Source organism: Brassica napus, chromosome C9 (genome assembly GCF_020379485.1).
Source record: "Brassica napus cultivar Da-Ae chromosome C9, Da-Ae, whole genome shotgun sequence".
NCBI classification, from domain to species: Eukaryota; Viridiplantae; Streptophyta; class Magnoliopsida; order Brassicales; family Brassicaceae; genus Brassica; species Brassica napus.
The window spans coordinates 9,730,672-9,749,574 of NC_063452.1; the positions used below are offsets into that span (position 1 = coordinate 9,730,672).

The 18,903-nt window shown below is 35.0% G+C and overlaps 4 protein-coding genes across 4 annotated transcripts; all 4 read left to right on the top strand.

The window, feature by feature from the left end:
• The first annotated feature begins 1,501 nt into the window (after window positions 1-1,501).
• On the top strand, window positions 1,502-4,050 carry LOC106375517 (transmembrane 9 superfamily member 11). Its single transcript, XM_013815445.3, has 2 exons — window positions 1,502-1,673; window positions 1,822-4,050. The coding sequence occupies exon 2, from the start codon at window positions 1,833-1,835 to the stop codon at window positions 3,804-3,806; it is 1,974 nt and encodes a 657-aa protein (XP_013670899.1). The 5' UTR covers window positions 1,502-1,673; window positions 1,822-1,832; the 3' UTR covers window positions 3,807-4,050.
• A 491-nt stretch (window positions 4,051-4,541) lies between these two features.
• Window positions 4,542-5,969, top strand: LOC106375516 (histone-lysine N-methyltransferase ASHR2-like). The gene has a single exon (XM_013815444.3). It carries the CDS (start codon window positions 4,628-4,630, stop codon window positions 5,762-5,764), a length of 1,137 nt encoding a protein of 378 aa, XP_013670898.1. The 5' UTR covers window positions 4,542-4,627; the 3' UTR covers window positions 5,765-5,969.
• A 5,894-nt stretch (window positions 5,970-11,863) lies between these two features.
• LOC106374277 (phospholipase A2-beta) lies at window positions 11,864-13,313 on the top strand. Its single transcript, XM_013814346.3, has 4 exons — window positions 11,864-12,058; window positions 12,174-12,210; window positions 12,318-12,437; window positions 12,552-13,313. Exons 1-4 carry the CDS (start codon window positions 11,978-11,980, stop codon window positions 12,749-12,751), a joined length of 438 nt encoding a protein of 145 aa, XP_013669800.1. The 5' UTR covers window positions 11,864-11,977; the 3' UTR covers window positions 12,752-13,313.
• Window positions 13,314-15,512: 2,199 nt separating this feature from the next.
• LOC106375515 (60S ribosomal protein L28-1) lies at window positions 15,513-17,020 on the top strand. Its single transcript, XM_013815443.3, has 4 exons — window positions 15,513-15,655; window positions 15,841-15,996; window positions 16,197-16,360; window positions 16,713-17,020. Exons 2-4 carry the CDS (start codon window positions 15,849-15,851, stop codon window positions 16,830-16,832), a joined length of 432 nt encoding a protein of 143 aa, XP_013670897.1. The 5' UTR covers window positions 15,513-15,655; window positions 15,841-15,848; the 3' UTR covers window positions 16,833-17,020.
• The last annotated feature ends 1,883 nt before the right edge of the window (window positions 17,021-18,903 follow it).

The following is an 18,903-nucleotide window of genomic DNA, read 5'->3' on the forward strand; positions in this document are numbered from 1 at the left end:
GCGTAAAAAAGGATTCCACGGAGTATATAACCTGGTCCAAGCAAGGGATGCAAGATCATGCAGACTTCAATCAGTTTATCTTTGGTACAGAGATGTTTCAAGTGAAACATAAATGGGGATATAAATAATTTCCAATCGTTTAGAAACAGGAACTAAAGGTTGATGGCGCACAAACATCATTATTCGTTGGTACTAGAAATGAAGATGTGTTGAGCTGTGACACCACACCACTGGCCAATTAAGCAAGAGATGAGATGGGTATCCTTGCACGTTGAAGTCAGAAGAGCTATTGAGATGACTCAGACTCACTCAAAAGCTTGGATATTCAAGTACAACCATAAGAGACAAGAGAGAGAGACACAACAACAGGCTCTCAAGATTAAGTTGAGGTACAATTGGCTGGTAATCTCCGGGATAGTGGTTTTCTGAATGGCGACATTTTTTCTACTTAAGGGCTGTGTGAAAAGAATTGTTTCTCTCTTGTCGTTACCAGTGTGCAGGCAAGATTGAGGGTCATGTATTTGCTGAAATTTCATGGGCAAATGTCTGCCTCCCTAAAAGGGAATGGGGACTGAATCTAAGAATCATTATCACCGTCATAACTTAAAGAGCTTCTCGCCGATCTCCCTTCGCTATTAGCCAATATTAACAGGTTACTCACTTTGTGACACAGACTAGGAAACAAGGGACCATCTACTCAGACATCAAGATATACTTACTCCAACAAAACAAAACGAAAATTAAATGAAAAACTCAAATCCAATGAAACAAAACCAATAAGAAATGAAAAACTCAGGAATATATTTCTATTTTTAAATAATTAATAATACTATTAAATATTTAATAAATAATAAAATAAATTCGTAAATAATCTTAAAATATATTTAAAATTTATATATTATTGAAAATTAATTAAAAAAAAAACAAATTCTGATGATATGTTTGCATATATCCGATAAGTTTAGTTAAATTAATAATAAATTAACCAAATTGACATTTATTAATGTTTCTTATTAATAATAAAATAAAAATTAAATTGATACTGTCTATTTGTAATTTCGTAAATATAAAATCATATTCATGTAAAGTAAAATAAGTTTTCATATGAGATAGGATATTGATTAGTATAAAAAATTTCAGGTCAATACATTGACATCTAATAAGTCTTATAATTATAGATTCATAAAAATCATATATCATATAAATTATCCACTCTAAACCAAATAAATTATATCATTAATATGGGTTAAATAAATAATTAATTTATACAAGTAAAATATATAGATTAATGACTTAAATTTTTTAATACAGAATGAAAAAATAAAAATTTAAATTAAATAATATCATCAATAGAATTTGCATATATTTATTATAAACACAATCCTACCTCATGGGCCAAAACTCCGTGAAGCTTGTATAAGACCCATTAGTATGTATCCGATTCGACGTAACAGCAAACGGCATCGTTTTGTTGATATTAATACTTAGCTGACGTGTATTGTGTTAATTGGAGGACATAATAACGTGTTTTAGTCTCTCTCTCTCTCTCTGTATTGCTCGCGTTTCCCTTTCATCGATTAAGTTCTCCTCTCTTCCCTTCTCGATTTATTAGTTTTTTTTTTCGCTACCAGAGAACGAAAAGCTCTTCTTCCTCCATACGCGATAATCAACAGGTGAGTGTCGATCTTCTTTCGCTCTTCCCAGAAAGAAAAGTTATCATTATCATTTTCTGATTCGCCTCTCTAAGATCTTAGATCTGAGGTGCTTATTTGACTAGATCCAGATCTCTGACGAGGTTTTTCCTCATTCACTCATTTCCAGATACGATCTCGATGGATCGAATCAAGATCTGCTTCCTCGCGGCGATTTTCTCGCTGATCCAATTAGGTTTCGCGTTTTACCTCCCGGGCAGTTATCCTCACAAGTACGAGGTCGGCGATTACTTGAACGTCAAGGTGAACTCTCTCACTTCGATCGAAACCGAGATGCCGTTTAGCTACTACAGCTTGCCGTTTTGCCAACCTTCCGAAGGAATCAAGGACAGTGCCGAGAATCTAGGCGAGCTTCTCATGGGAGATCGGATCGAGAATTCTCCGTATAGGTTCAAGATGTTCAAGAACGAGAGTGAGATCTTTCTTTGTCAGACGGAGAAGCTCTCTGGCGACGGTTTCAAGCTTCTCAAGAAGAGGATTGATGAGATGTATCAGGTGAACCCCATGCTTGACAATTTGCCTGCGATTCGTTACACTAAGAAAGATGGTTATGTTTTGAGGTGGACTGGGTACCCTGTTGGGATCAAGGTTCAGGATGTTTACTATGTGTTTAACCACTTGAAGTTTAAGGTTCTTGTTCATAAGTATGAAGAGGCTGCTAATGTGGCGCGTGTCATGGGTACTGGGGATGCAGCTGAGGTGATTCCGACTATGGGGAAGAGTAAAGACTCTGATGTGCCTGGGTATATGGTTGTTGGGTTTGAGGTGGTTCCTTGCAGCTTTGCTCATAACGCTGATTCGACGAAGAAGCTGAAGATGTATGAGAGATACACGACTCCGATCAAATGTGATTCGACTAGTGTTTCCATGTCTGTCAAGGAAGGTCAGTCCATTGTGTTCTCTTATGAAGTTAGCTTCGAGGAGAGTGACATCAAGTGGCCGTCGAGGTGGGATGCGTATTTGAAGATGGAAGGCTCAAAGGTTCATTGGTTCTCGATCTTGAACTCTCTTATGGTGATCACTTTCTTGGCTGGTATTGTTCTTGTGATATTCTTGAGGACTGTTAGGAGGGATTTGACCCGTTACGAGGAGTTGGATAAGGAGGCTCAAGCTCAGATGAATGAGGAGTTATCTGGGTGGAAGCTTGTTGTGGGTGATGTTTTCCGTGCTCCGTCGAACCCTTCGCTTCTGTGTGTTATGGTTGGCGACGGTGTTCAGATTCTTGGCATGGCTGTTGTGACTATCTTGTTCGCTGCTCTTGGGTTCATGTCGCCGGCTTCGCGTGGGACGCTTATCACCGGTATGCTCTTCTTCTACATGATCCTTGGCATCGCAGCTGGTTATGTCGCGGTTCGTCTCTGGAGGACGATTGGATGTGGGGAACACCGTGGATGGATGTCTGTTGCATGGAAAGCTGCTTGCTTTTTCCCGGGTATTGCGTTTCTGATCCTCACAACGCTGAACTTCCTTCTGTGGGGTAGCCATAGTACTGGAGCCATTCCTTTCTCTCTGTTTGTCATCCTCATCCTCCTGTGGTTCTGCATCTCGGTTCCTCTCACTCTCATCGGTGGTTACTTTGGAGCCAGGGCTCCTCACATTGAGTTCCCGGTTCGAACCAACCAGATTCCCAGGGAAATCCCAGCTCAGAAATACCCATCATGGCTTCTAGTTCTAGGCGCTGGAACACTTCCGTTCGGGACCCTCTTCATCGAGCTGTTCTTCATCATGTCCAGCATCTGGATGGGCCGTGTCTACTACGTCTTTGGATTCCTGTTTGTTGTCATGATCCTTCTCGTTGTGGTGTGTGCTGAGGTCTCTCTAGTGCTAACGTACATGCACTTGTGTGTGGAAGACTATAAATGGTGGTGGAAATCATTCTTTGCGTCAGGATCCGTTGCAATCTACATCTTCATATACTCCATAAACTATCTCGTCTTCGACCTTAAAAACTTGAGTGGACCCGTTTCAGCGACTCTTTATCTGGGCTACTCTCTGTTCATGGTCCTGGCTATCATGCTCGCGACAGGTACTGTTGGTTTCCTCTCTTCCTTCTGGTTCGTGCACTACTTGTTCTCTTCAGTGAAACTTGACTGATCGGAACCGGAGGATTACGGTTCAGAATGATCGTTTAAAGTTTTGAAGAAGAGAAGTAATACCGTTTAAGCAAAGTCCATCTCATTGCTCCAACAGTGTAAGGGTTCAAATTTTTTTTTTTAATGTCAGTCTCAAGGATTTGTTCATGTTTCTTGTTTTTTCTTCTTGTTACATCTTTATGGGAATGCACCTGAACTTAGAAAATGTTTATTTTTAGTTCTATATTAAAAATGGATTTTGATTTCTTCCCGCTATAGAATACAGTATGCAATGTTGGTGAATGATGCCTTATTATACAGAATTTGTAACTTGTTTACATAATCAATAAGAAGATTAAAAGAAAATCACTCCCAAAGATTGGTAAGGAAAATGAAGTTGACGGATTAAATAATTCGTTAGAGAATAAAGCTTTATGAAAGCATCAATAATTCACCTTTTAGTATATAGCTTGTTTTCCTGTTTATGTTATAATTTACTTTCAAATTTTTGTAACGAATTTGTAATTCAGTTTTGATATCAGTGGAATGAATGAAAACATCTGTGGTAAAATGCTGCCCCTTTATGATCAGCATAGAGATCCTTGCTGAATATTGTTGACAAAAGAAGAGAAATGTAGGATTCCTGCTCGAGTAGATAGATGGGCCAACTAGATGTTGGTAGATGGGCTAACAATTCGATAAAGCTTGTCCAAGGCCCATTATTATATCTCTCTTGACCTGAAACGTAACGAAACACCACCGTGTTACTTACTTCTTTCACATCTCGTTCCATATAAATCTTTTAGTATTTGGTAAAACCCTAATCGGCGGCTGGTGGTAAAGATGAACGACGGCGGAGCTAAGTCGGAGACGCTGCTACAAGTTACAGAAATCAATGGAAGAGGAAGGAGTCTAGTAGCGGCACAGCCTCTACGTGCCGGACAAGTTGTCCTCAGAGAGTCCCCTCTCCTCCTCTACTCTGCTTTCCCATTTCTCTCATCACCTCCTCCTCCTTACTGCGACCATTGTTTCCGACTGTTATCTCAATCAGCTCAGAGATGTCAATCTTGCTCTCTCGTCTCCTTCTGTAGCCCTAACTGCATCTCCTCTCACACTCCTTGGCTCTGCGAATCCCTTCGCCGCCTTCACCAATCGTCCTCCGCCGCGTTCGCCGATCAATCTCCAGAACGCCAAGTCCAAGCTCGGTTCCTCCTCTCCGCTTACAACCTCGCCGCCGCTTCTCCTTCCGATTTCCAGATCCTGCTCTCTCTCCAAGGCGGTGGTGAAAATGGAGACTCCACTTCTGAGTTCCTTCACTCTCTTTTATCCGCCGTGTGTCCACCTCTTCCAGTTCCGATCTCGCCGGAGCTCACGGCGGCTCTACTGGCTAAGGATAAGGTTAACGGATTCGGTTTGATGGAGCCGTTCGCTGTTACGAACGAGAAGCGATCGGTGCGAGCGTATGGGATTTATCCGAAGACGTCGTTTTTGAATCATGATTGTCTCCCTAATGCTTGTAGATTCGATTACGTTGACTCTGCTTCCGATGGTAATACTGATATCATCATTAGGATGATCCATGATGTTCCTCAAGGTAGAGAGGTCTGTTTGAGTTACTTCCCTGTCAACATGAACTACTCGAGCAGACAGGAGAGGTTGCTTGATGATTACGGTTTTAGATGTGAGTGCGATCGGTGTAAAGTGGAATCTAGTTGGTCGGAAGATGAGAACGAGGATATGGAAGAGATGGATGGTGAAGATGATGAGGAAGAAGAAGGAGTTGGAGAAGGTTGTGGGGACGGTGTGGATGATGATTCTAGTTTCCCACACGCTTACTTCTTTGCGAGATATATGTGTGAGAAGGAGAATTGTTTTGGCACTCTTGCTCCGTTACCGCCAAAGGGTCATGATGTTTCGAGGCTTCTTGAATGTAATGTTTGTGGAAGTGTTAAGGAGGATGAAGTTGTCGGAAACGCTTAAGACAGAAGGAAGGTTAGCAAAATCTTGAACGGGAAGTCTCGAAATCTCTCTTTTCAATGTTGTTTGTTGTTTTTGCGGTTTTGTACTCTGTTTTGGAAAAGGGGACATTCTAGCAGCTTTAGAGTTCTTCCATGTTTAGGTCTTTCTTTGTTCTAGACCGTCTTTGTTCTAGACAGAAGGAAGGTTAGCAAAATTTCGGGCCTTATCTTCAATTTTTTTAAAAATATTGGGCCCCTTTTCAATACTATTTATGCAAAAAATCTTTTGGGCCCTAGGCCAATGCCCCTTTGCCCACCCTCCTGAGCCGGGCCTGGTCGCACCCCAACTCATTGCAACGATAGCCTCCATATATGTAACCATGAGACCAGCAACCTTTACATCGACCAAGGGAAAATCGAGTGAGAGGTAACAAAGGATGGTTGTGAACTGGTAAATCTACTTTTTCCATGCTGAGTTTTGAACTTCCAAGATCTTCTCTTGGAGACTAGTTTATCAAAAAAATTCTTCGTAGAACTATTTCCCTAGAATTTTAAGCAAAAAATAATAATAATAAACCACTTTTTTCCTAGAAAATAGATGGTGTTTCAACGACTTTTATAGACGACAGCTAAGAATTCATTTTATTCTCACTTTAAAGTTTTGTATGGTGCCATTCCATATCTTTGTTGTCCTGTCACCTACCGACACTGGCTTAAAAAAATATGTATTACAAACTATAGAATTTGTACTCCCAACACACAGCTTCTCCCCCTATTTACACTCTATACCCTATTTCCCTCCAACTTTCTTCCCTCCTCATTACTATTTTCCCCCAATTTAATGGTATTCCACCCTTCTTAGAATATTGATATTGAGCTAATTTGCTCTACAAAATAAACATTTTTTTTTTGACGAATAAACATTAAGTCATAGGAGTGGAAACAGAACATATATCCAGAATTTTAAAGATATGCTAGATTCTAACTACTTTTTAAAATGGCGGGTATATTTTTTGTTTTATATTTTTTTAAGAATTTAATTTTTATATTTGTTTTTTAGTCATATTTGAGTTTTTTGTATAATATTTCTCTTAAATGATTAATAAATTTTTTTAATAATTGTATTAAAATAATTGAACTATATCTACATCAATAGATTATGTTTTTATGTTATTGTTTTAATAGAGTAGATGTGCTCTACTCCGCTTCTGTACGGATAATCGATTTGTCCAATTGTTATTTCTTTGGTTTGATGTAATAAACACTTGTACACACTCTGTAATGAACATTGTTTTATTAGATAATATAGTCCACTAACACAGTCAGATGTCACTATGAGGACTTGCCAAGCTATTATTTAACAGGAAACGTATCAAATGTCACTGATTCACTAACAAATCACTCGATATCCTCTTCTATGGCATCCCCATTCTAAATATAATAGTCTTTAAGACCGTGAAATAGAATATGCGTCTTTTTCAGAGCTTAGTGTAAGATGATACTCATCTAGACCAAGGTAACAATATGCATATTAGTTCCATCTTCTCGCAGGTTCATTGGTGTTTTAAGATCGAAAAATTTCTCATCCTTTGCTTTAAATGAGACCAGCGTACAGCCACTGAGCCACCAATATTCCAGCGAGACGCTATTTGATATTGTATGACTTTTCATTGCATACATAATGTATTGATCAAAACATAATACAAGTATACAACATCCTCTAGAACTATGATACATTCGAAGCTTTCTTACATTTCGAAACAAATCAAAACATCAACTTCGTCCTTGGAAGCTTAATAATGAAAGTGTGGTATGCTTCTGGACTATTCTCATCGATCGATACAACCGAGACTGATGACCAACTCGCATTGATGACATTTATAAAAATGTTTCCAGCTTTTATGGGGATGGCCACACCCTTTGCAGTCTCTAACTAACTATAAAACTAACTAACTATACGAAGGTTTAAGTACAAACAGGAAGCAAAACTAGATAATAGGAGCAAAACACCCAATTAATAAGAACCGCCGAAGAAGTAAGGATAGGATAGAAGCGCATCGGAGAGTGGTCTTTTTTATTTAATTATCTCGTTTTTGTTTCTAAGTAAAAGGAAACTAAAAAAAAACATCAATAAATTCTAGGAATAATTTGCTTAAAAACGAAAGAAGATGGCAAAATTAGAAATTTGTCAATAACAGTAAAAATTTGATGCGCATGAAGTCAAATGCTATGGTGAAAGACACAACTGCCCTTAATATTCGACCAAGCGATTTCCAGAACCCGCACGTCTATAAGCTGACAGCGGAATTTATGTAGATTTGGAAAGATTATAAAAATATTTTGTTTAAATTTGATAAACTTATCTCGGAAAAAGATATAATCTTCTCTCATTGCCCGACGTCTTTTTCTTCATCTTCTTTCTCTGTTCTCTTTTTCCGAATACATCTAAACAAAATTGAAGAAGAACATGAGTTCCAAATAATTCATTGAGTTCATCTGGTTCTTTCTCCATGAGTTCATGAGGTGGTAGCTGCGGCCGAAGGGAAACCACTGCTACAGTCAAGAAAATGAGATGAGGACCTACTGGTTCTAACAAAAGGCAAAAACTTCAAGCTTTAGGTAAATTTATATACATTTCTATAAATGGAATCTTCTTCTTCCTCACGTGATGGAACTATGAAGTTATGGTGGATTGGATCTCCTCTGTCAATTACTATCTACCTTGAATTCTTTTATTTACTTCTAAGAAGTCTCTTTATCTTCTTGAAATTGCTTATAAAAGCTTGTTTAAGTTTTGTTGAACATGTTCAACTTTTTTTGTTCCACTATAATCTTAGTTTTCTCAGTTTTGTTCAATGTTTTGAAGAAGAAGGGTCAATGCGTCCGTTTTGGCGAGGGAAGTGGAAGAAAAACGGGATTGAAGAATGGCAGCCTAAGGCCAAAAAACATTGGATTGGCCTTTCTATTGTGATAAAGATGTATATACTTAAGTTTAAGAAAGAATGTCTTTTGGGTATAGTCCTCGGTTACAGAAAAGCTTAGCATGGTTAAGTTTATTTTTGGTTTGATAATATTTCTTGTAACCGATGAGGTATTATGTTTATAAAACCGGTTATATGAAATGTTAGCATTGTTTGCTTTCTTGTTGGCGTGTTAAACCTTTTTGTAACCAATGATATAATAAAATATCATTTAATGAAATTGTCTTATTGTCAAATTGTTGCCTATAACATTCAATTATTTTCATGTCTAATATTTTTTCAAGCTAGTAAACCTCTTTATACAAATCTAAAGAAGCAATCAAATAATGTATTAGTTTTGTCCTAAAGAGAATGAGAGAGTGAAAGGAATAATTTAGCTATTAACCATATATCTATCCATAATCCATTTATGAAATTTTATTAACCGGCCAACAATGTTTTGTATCGTTTCTAGTATATTACATAACCACCGACAATTTTGAAGTACAAACTGTGGAGTTTCACAACTCTCTAACTAAACTCTTAAACATACAACTAGAAAAACATTATTCTAGACATCAAAATGTTTCTAGTTGGATAAGATTGAAAACCATTGCTTAAAACACATCTATGGTCTCACTCTCTTCTGGGTATGTCTCCTTCTCTATTACATGCACTGTTTTGACTATGCTGGTTCCTACTTTGTCCCACCCAAATGTCATCTGAAGCATCCATGATGGTAACATGTTAGTTATATGGAGTTTAACCTTAAAAATTAGAAATGTCATTGGTAAATTGTGTTAGACAAAATTGACTAACATGTAAATAATTGCGATTATTATTGTACATGTTGGTGTGTAACCGGCTAAAATATTATGTGTTCTTTTAAACATATTATCAGCTTCAACAAAATGAAACACAAATACTTGAAAATGTTATTATCCGAATAAAACCTTCACAACTCAGCTAAAAATAATCTTAGCTATAAAAAGAACATTAGACGGCTAACTAAACACAGAACAACAAAACGTTCGACCAACAACATTGTGACTTTTAGCTGCCTGGAGATGATGAATCGACCAAAACGTCCGGAGAAAGAGGGCTTTTCACTGATCTCAACAAGCTTCCTAAACGGTGAGCCTCTGGTGGTATCAACTTCTTCAGGATCGAGAGCGTTGAGTATTTGCCTAGTGGCATAGGGTTTGTGGTACGGCGTTACCCTAACTCTGACTGGTTCAAGGCCGACCGCGAAAATCCGGTCCAGAATGCGGAGAGGTGCAGCTGAGTGTTAGTCTCCTTCCATTTGGTGAGTGGATTTGCAGAAACTAGGGTTTGATTCTGGATTTCGATGATATTGAGAAGAGAGAGATAGAAGATAATAGTTAGAGAATGAGATATCTTTCGGAAATTGGAGATACTATTGGAGAAGAGGAAGATTTACTAAATCTACTAGGATCGCTTTAGCATTAAGGATTGGGAAAATCCAAAGCTAAGTACTTTGTATATTTTATCTAGATTTTAGATTCTCACGCCGAATAAGATGATATAGGGGTAGCAGCGTCTAAGAAAATTATAAACAGTGACCGAAAATGTGTCTTTTTGTAGGATGTTAAATATCGTATAAATCGTTGGTAGACGTCCTAATTTCCATAAATTCTAATAGCAAAAAGAGATTTACGCTGCATTGGAGGGTTTCCACAAAATACAAATATTAAGGAGTTTATAGGATTAGGTTTGGGAAATTTACGTGATTTAAGATTTGGTAGAATTTAGTTGAATTTTAAAAAAAAATTATGGTAGTTTAAAACAAAAATAAAAATAAATTTCGTAAGGTATCTCAGAGGTTGATTGTTTGTAGTTTTTAGATTAGCTTTTGGTTTTTGTTTTTCCAAAAACCATTTTTCAACCAATCAAGATTTTAAACGAATAGATTCCCTAAAATGTAGGAAAACTAGTTTTTGCAAATAACTGTTTTTTTAACACAAAAACCAAAAGCCAAATTTTCATAGTTTTTTTCTTATCCTACGGTGGGTTTCCAATTTTTTTAAAATTGTTTTTATTTTATTTATATTTTAATATAAGAAAAAAGCAAAAATGATATTTACTGTAAACAAAAAAGGTTTAGTAAGATTCATTTTCTTACTATTGGTACTATTTAAAAATTCGTGATATATTCTTTTATTAATTTTTTTTAAACAAGAAATAAACTTCTAAATTACTTTTTTTTTTAATATCAGACCAAAAAATCATTAATCAAATTTTTGAGAAACCAAAAGGATAATAAATTTTCAAATTCCGAATTCAAAATATATTTATAATTTTATACAGTTTCCTAAACTTATAAAAATACATTTAAATTTTATTTAGTATATTTAAATAAACTAGCTATTAATATTTTTATTTATAATATTTGATTTATAAAATATTTTAAAAATATAACTATTTTTTTAACTTTTTAATTATGTATTTTCATTTTTGAACTGCATTAATTATGTTGTCATATATATATATATCAGAATTGTGGTTCATCTATCTAGCTCGCATTATTTTCTCTTATAAAATAAATTTATTTTTAAGTGGTAATATTTTGTATTATTTGTTGTTCATAGTAAGTAATATTTTACTATTAATTTTTATTTCAACTCAAACAAAAATAATCATTCAAGTTTTCTAAAAACTAAAAAAATACAAAAATCAAAAATCAGAAATTTTAGATAAATATTTTACTATTTTATAAAAACAAAAATCAAAAGCTAGAAACCAAAATCACCATTCATGTTTTTCAAAAACTAAAATCTACTGCAAAATCAAAAACCAGAAACTAAAAACCAAAATCTAAAAACTAAAAACTAAAAACCAAAAACTAAAAACCAAAATCTAAAAACCATCCAAACAATCATCACCTTAAAATATTTTAAAACATATTTATTTAAAAAAACAGAAATTGCACTCATTAACCCAAAAAAACTCAAATTCACCAACTAACCAAAATCACATTCTCTCTTCTTTTTCTTCCTATTTCTTTCTACCTTCTCTTAAAAAAATCTAATTTTGATTTTCTGTTATCTTACAAATAACCTCAAAATTTAATCTATTTATAATATATTTTTTTAGTATTTGTCTTAGTTGACTCGATGTAATATTTTTAGAGGTAAAAATTTGGCGAGAAAGCAGGAAGAAGAGCCAATGAGATCTCAAGGAGACTCATTATTTTCGAAGACTAAGGACGATCAATCAAATCCAGAAGCTTCTATCTACTAGCTGTAGAGACGTTGATGATTAGCTCTTCTTCTATGCGTGTCGCGGCTGCTTTCCTCCTTGTCCTCCTCTTCCTCGTCGACGTTGTTTGCAGCGAGGTTTAACCTTTTTCCCTTCTGCGAATCTGAGAGTTTCCAGAAAAATAGAATCGCATTGTTGTATGAAACTGACTAATTGGAACATTGGTTTGTTGCTTGAATCAAATCTTCGCAGGAGTGCACAAGAACATGCATTGCGCAGAATTGTGACAGTACGCTTTAATCTTCTTTTTTTTTTAATGCAGTGTGTACTACCTTTTGTTTTGTTTAGGAACCCTTTTACGTGCGTTATACATTTCTTGATATTGTTTGTTTTCAGCACTTTCTATTCGGTACGGGAAGTATTGTGGGATTGGACACTCTGGATGTCCTGGTGAAAACCCTTGTGATGATCTTGATGCTTGTTGTATGGTCCATGACAACTGCGTTGAGGCAAATGGTACAATATCATTCAAGAATGCAAATACGTTGTTGTTTTTGATCATTTTAAGATATGCAAATCAAAAGGTTCACTACCTTCCTTTTGCGATTTGTTTCCCATTTTTTTGGGCAGGTATGACTAACGTAAGCTGCCATAAGAAGTTCAAGCAATGCCTAAACAGGCTTAGCAAATCGATAAAGGAATCCAAAAGCAAAAAGGTCGGCTTTTCCAAACAATGCCCTTACTCACAAGTCATACCAACTATGAATCAAGGAATGGATATCGGCATCATGTTCAGTCAACTAGGCAATGATCTCAGAACCGAGCTCTGAGTTTTGCTGCGCATTTACTCTTGGCCTAAGAGGAGGAGGAGGCATCACGTTGGGACTTGGTAGTTTTAGAAGATTCTTTGGTAATGATGATGATTACCTCTAATTGCCATTGCAAGTCGCTGCTAGATTAGCTTAATTCAAACACATTTGGATGATTTATGACACATGTTATTCTTGGAAACTACTATAAGCAGCTGATGTGACTTGCTAGTCTTAATCAGAAAAGTCTTCTCTATTCTTAAGGTCAAGAAATGAATTATGATCATAATACATTGCTAAAGTCAGTAATTGTGCCTTCTAACACTGGCGACAATGATTATGTTGTATCCATATTGGTTATCTATTTCTAAGTTGACGTCATTTAAGAATATATAAATTGGTTATATATTTCTAAGCTGTATTCATAAATATGCTTACAATTATGACATCATGTACTATCTACAAGCTCACCCAATCACCAAGTTCATCAACTTTTGGTGCATTTACGTAATCAGTCTATGATGATTATTTCCTTGTTTCTTTAATGTATTTTGTGTAATCTTCGATTTTTCCTTGTGTACTATTTTAATGTAAACTAGGTTAAGATCCAGGCGAGATTATATATACACCTATTTTTTACATATTATTATTTATTTTGGGTTCATTTACATATTAGGTATATAATTAAATTAGAATAAACACATAAATCAAAACAAACCTCTTGTTTATTTACAATAATTTTTTGGTAAATAAATCAAAATAATCATTTTATTTATTTTATATGAAATATAATTAAATTTCATTGATATTGACCTAGATACATAGTATATTTTAAAATAAATAATTATTATTGGGACTTCCAACTCATATGATTTTATTAACATTTGTATATTTGATATAACAAAAAAATGTAAGCCATTAATCACAAATTTTTTTCAATATGATATATTTTCAAGAGAAATTTTCTTAAATAGTTCTTTTTAGTTTATTTTCACAAAAATAGACTTCCAACAAGAAAAATGACCAAAAGAGGTTTTATTGAAGGGTACAAATACATTTATACCCTTAGGATTGATTAATCTAAGACAAGGGTTTTGAGTTAAGAGGTTGAGTTTTGGAGATATGTTCAATTTTTAAAAATAAAAAATTAAAATTAAAATTTTCAAAATAAAAAGAGCTATTTTGGTCATTTTATTTTTTGAGTGTTATTTTTGTGACAAAAATTAAAAAGGCTATTTGAGAGAATTGCCCTATTTTCAATGCAAATTTCAAATTAAAACATGAAGGTCTCAATACTTTTTCAATGTAAATTTTGAAACTAACATATTCATGTATTTTTATATGGCATATAGTTTAATTTAAATGATATATATATATATATATATATATATTTAATATGAACATCTATTAAATGAGACTTCATATTCATACGATTTTATGATCATTTGTATCTTGTTATAAAGAAAAGGTTAAACCATTGATCACAAAATTTTCGATGTGGGACTTTAACCATTTTTAGTAATTTATAATCGTTTAAAAAAAAATTAAATATAATATATAAGAAAATGTAAATATTTTATTTTATGGTTAATGTGATTTTTAATTTTTTTAAATAAAATAAAATTAACCAAAAAAGAGAGAAGATACAAAAATTGTTATCAAATATTTATTATTAATAATCATTAATTATCATATATATTTTAATCATATTAGTTAATTATGTATCTTTTATGTAAGGAAATAATGGAAAATATTATTTTGTACACTACTAATCAGTTTGGTAGTTAGTTTAATAAAAAATATAATATATGTTTATATAGACCAACCTATTTTCTAAGGATCTACGAATCATCTTAGTGATGACACGTGGCTACAAAAAAAAAATGTTGTAATGTTTCTCAATTAATATATAGGAGATCTGTTTATCATTGGTTTCAATGTGTGATCACATTTTATGAAAAGGAATTGTGATGAATTCATTGATGACTCTTGTTGTTATCTACAATTACAAACATTAGACACAAAAAGGGATCTTGTGTAACGCTTACACGGATGACTAGAATAATATATTGCGGTTGATCACTGATCTGGCAATGGAAAGGAAGAAGCTATTTTGCATCCGTTGTGCATTTCAAGCATATGTTCATGCTATATGGAGAGAAAGAAACAAGATAAGGCATGATGATAAGCCGCTGCCTTTGCTAGCATTAAAAAAAGAAGATTGACAAAGGACTTCGTAATAAACTCAGTCTACTACGAACAAAGGGAGGAAGTGGTATGCACGAGGTACTGCAATTTTGGTTCAGTACAAGATTGTAAATAGCTTTTGAGGTTAGAAGTAGAAGTATAAGTAGTAAATGAATATTTTTCTACACAAAGGTGCACTGATGTAAAAAGATTTTTTTGAAGAATAAAATTTAAAATTCATTCAGAAAAAAAACATCAGACACAAAAGATCAAAGGATACTCAAAACAAGATGCAAGTATAGATTATACACAAACGAAACAAGCGTAAATTAGACTATAGGATTGGCGAAGGGAGAGACATGCCCTTTTCCAACAGTAGATTAAAGATGTGAAGTATCCAAAATGAGTCAAAAACAGAAATTACAATTGTCTGCAATCTCAGCTATCAACCAAGAACAAAAGCTTATATTTTACAGTGAGAGATCACACATTGCAAATTTGCAATGATCAGGATACGGGATTTGGTCAATCGTTTTGATGATGTTTCTCATCGTAGTGGCATTCTGGATATTTAAGTGACGTTTAGGGGTATTATAGACTTTCAGCCAGTCACATGGATTAGGGCTTTGTTTTAGAGGTCATATATAAACAGGTCGATCCGTCTTTTACAAAGCTCCGGCGCCACCATTAAACCCGAGTCTAGCTCTCACTCTCTCTCTCTCTCGGCGAAATTTCACGGTGAGTCTTTAGATCCTCTCTTAATTGTTCTTTGGTTTATCTCCTTTACTGGTTCGATCTGCGTTGATTATCTAGCATTAGGGTTCTGATTTGATAGGATCTTGTGATTAGGCGTGATCTTACATCGATCTGTTCCTGTCTGTATTGTTGATGCGTAGTGTCATTTCTATTCTTGTTGGTTATAGGTTTGGAAATGGCGACAGTTCCAGGACAATTGATCTGGGAGATTGTTAAGACCAACAACTGTTTCTTGGTCAAACAGTTCGGACGAGGCAACGCTAAAGTTCAATTCAGCAAAGAGAAGAACAATCTCTGCAACCTTAACTCCTACAAGCACTCTGGTAACTTTACGACAAGGACATGATTATTAGATGATTGTGTTGGAATTTGTTGTTTTAGTTATAGCTTAAATTACTTTCGAATATGTTTATGTCTGAATGAGAAATGTTTTGTGTTTTAAAGATTCGTCTCTGGATTCTTTAATATATGATTCTTGTTTGAAGTGGACTTATGTCTCAATCTATTTTTGTTGTGGATAAAGGTCTTGCAAACAAGAAAACAGTGACCATCCAACCAGCTGACAAGGAACAAGGTGTTGTCCTCGCCACCACCAAGACCAAGAAGCAGAACAAGCCTAAGGTCTCTGTCAACAAGTCTATCCTCAAGAAGGAATTCCCCAGGATGTCCAAGGCTGTTGCTAACCAGGTTTGTGTATCTCTCTCTCTACTTTAGATGTTTGTTTCTTTGCCTATGCTGTGCTAGATAGGTTTAATCTTGTGAGTGGATAGTTCATTTAATTTATCTCATGGTAACATGGCATGAAAATATAAGATATTTGCTTATTTACTCTGTGCAAATAAGAGAAGCTACATCATTAACGCACCATTGTGGAGCATCTTAGATTCACTTTGGTTTCGGAATTGATTTTGCGTAGTGATCTGTTTATGATCAACTTATGTGTTTGTTGTCTCATCCAGACATTTAATAGTGCCTACTTATCTTGGCTTTAAATTTATAAAACTAGTCGTAACCGGGTTACTGTGTGAAATTGGTTTAGGTGGTTGACAACTACTACAGGCCAGACTTGAAGAAATTTGCTCTGGCTAGACTCAGTGTCATCAGCAAAAGCATTAGGGTTGCCAAGTCCGGTGCCAAGCAAAGAAACCGTCAAGCTTAAGCTTTTTCCAGAATATGTTCTTTTTTCTTTGGAAGTTAAAGATTTTGCTGAACATGTTTTATCTAAGTTGTTTTGTTGAATCATAACACTATTCTCCTTTCCAGGAGTTAGTTTTTATTATGCCTATGTTACTTGTGTGGGTTTTGTTGGATCTATTTTATCAAATCAAGAACTCGATAAAACCTCGATTGGTCTTGTCCAAAGAATATGTCTCTGTCAATGCAATGGTAAGTAATGAAAATACTTGTTTGCCGAATACAATTACATCACTTGGTAATTATAAAGTCACCCAGGAAAAGATCTTCGAAATACGAGATGGGGTTTCAAAACGAAAGTTGATATAAACATAAATGATAAATATTAGTTTGGATTTCTTAAAACTTGAATCGCATCTTTTTTTTTTTGTCAACTGTTTTTCATTAAAGTGGAAATTTTATAAACAAACCCAATTACAGCATGCCCACCCAAACCCTACAACAATGAGATAAAGATTAAAACACGTATCCAGAATGTGGTTATGCATGCCCTTCCACGTGTCACGCTAGAGTTTTGTTGGGAAGAGAGCCGCCGTTTGGAATTGCCGGAGAATCTCACCGCTCCTCTTCTCCGACTAGAAGCAGAAACCAAATCTCCGAACATGGCAAGGATTCACCGGTTTTGTCCACTTGCTTAACCTTTCCTCTCCAATAACCGTAGATACTAAGAAATTTTGTGTTTTTCTCCGGATGTGCAAAGTGGTGACAAGCTTCTGATGAGAATAATTTTGGAAAGAGACTTCGTTGAAACACTTTTCTATATGAAAAGTTTCAACTCTACTGAGTCTTCCAAAATTCCCTAGCTAAATCAAATAACTCGAGGACCAGATCTGATCGGATACTTTGTCGAAAGGCCTATTAGTTGAATAATATCTAAGCTAATACACATCGATGAGAAGGTCCCTTTCCAAACTCACTCACTACCAAATGGGTTTCTATTAGGAACAAGAGAGTAATATGAAATATCTTCATTGAAGTTAAAGTGCGTACAAAGAGGAGTATTTAGACTAATCTCTACTCTATACAAGTATATGTAAGTATGCTCTATACAAGTAATGTATTATATGCGATAGTCCTCCTCAAGATAGCATTAGAATGTTGAAAAAACCCATCTTGGACATGAAACGATGAAACATAGCAGGATATAAAGCCTTGGTAAACGGGTCTGCCAATTGATTTTCTGTCCGTACATGAAGCGTCTTCAACTGCCCACGAACAAGCTTTTCTCGAATGGAATGACAGTCCCTCTCTATATGTTTCGTTCGCTCATGAAACACAGGGTTCTTGGCGATGTGCAATGCTGCAGTGCTATCACAATACAGTACAGGCACAGAAGGTTCAACAACCTGTAGATCATTTACCATGCGGGAAAGCCAGATGAGTTTCTTTGAAGTGTATGCCATCGCCATATACTCTGCCTCTGCAGAAGAGAGTAATATGAAATATCATATTAGGAACAAGGGAGTAATATGAAATATCTTCATTGAAGTTAAAGTGTGTACAAGGAGGAGTATTTATACTCAATACATTAGACTATTCTCTACTCTATACAAGTATATGTAAGTATGCTATATACAAGTAATGTATTATATGTGATAGTTTTATTATTAGAGGATAACTATCAGTTGTATAGCTTAGATATTATTCTTCGTATATTCTGTTAAGGCCAACCAGCCAATTACTCTAACAAAGAAAAATATTGATTCTTTTCAAATTTTGGTCCCGAGAATAACCAGAGAAAAAAACAATCCTTTCTCTATATCAAACGGGATTTGGAAATTGAGAACCAGAGAAGAAGATGATGATAGATATAGATTATTAATCAATCCCAAATCAAAGAAAGGTAGAACATGAAGATCAACTTTGAAGTTGAGATTGAGACACACCAAAATCCCCTAGGGAAGAGAAATCCACTACCGGAAAACTAAGATCGATATAGAGATCGAAGGATGTATTTACATACAAAAAACAAAAAGAAAAGGAGTTGGTATTACGCCACCGGCCACCGAAATCAAAATTCTGATAACCCGAATCGC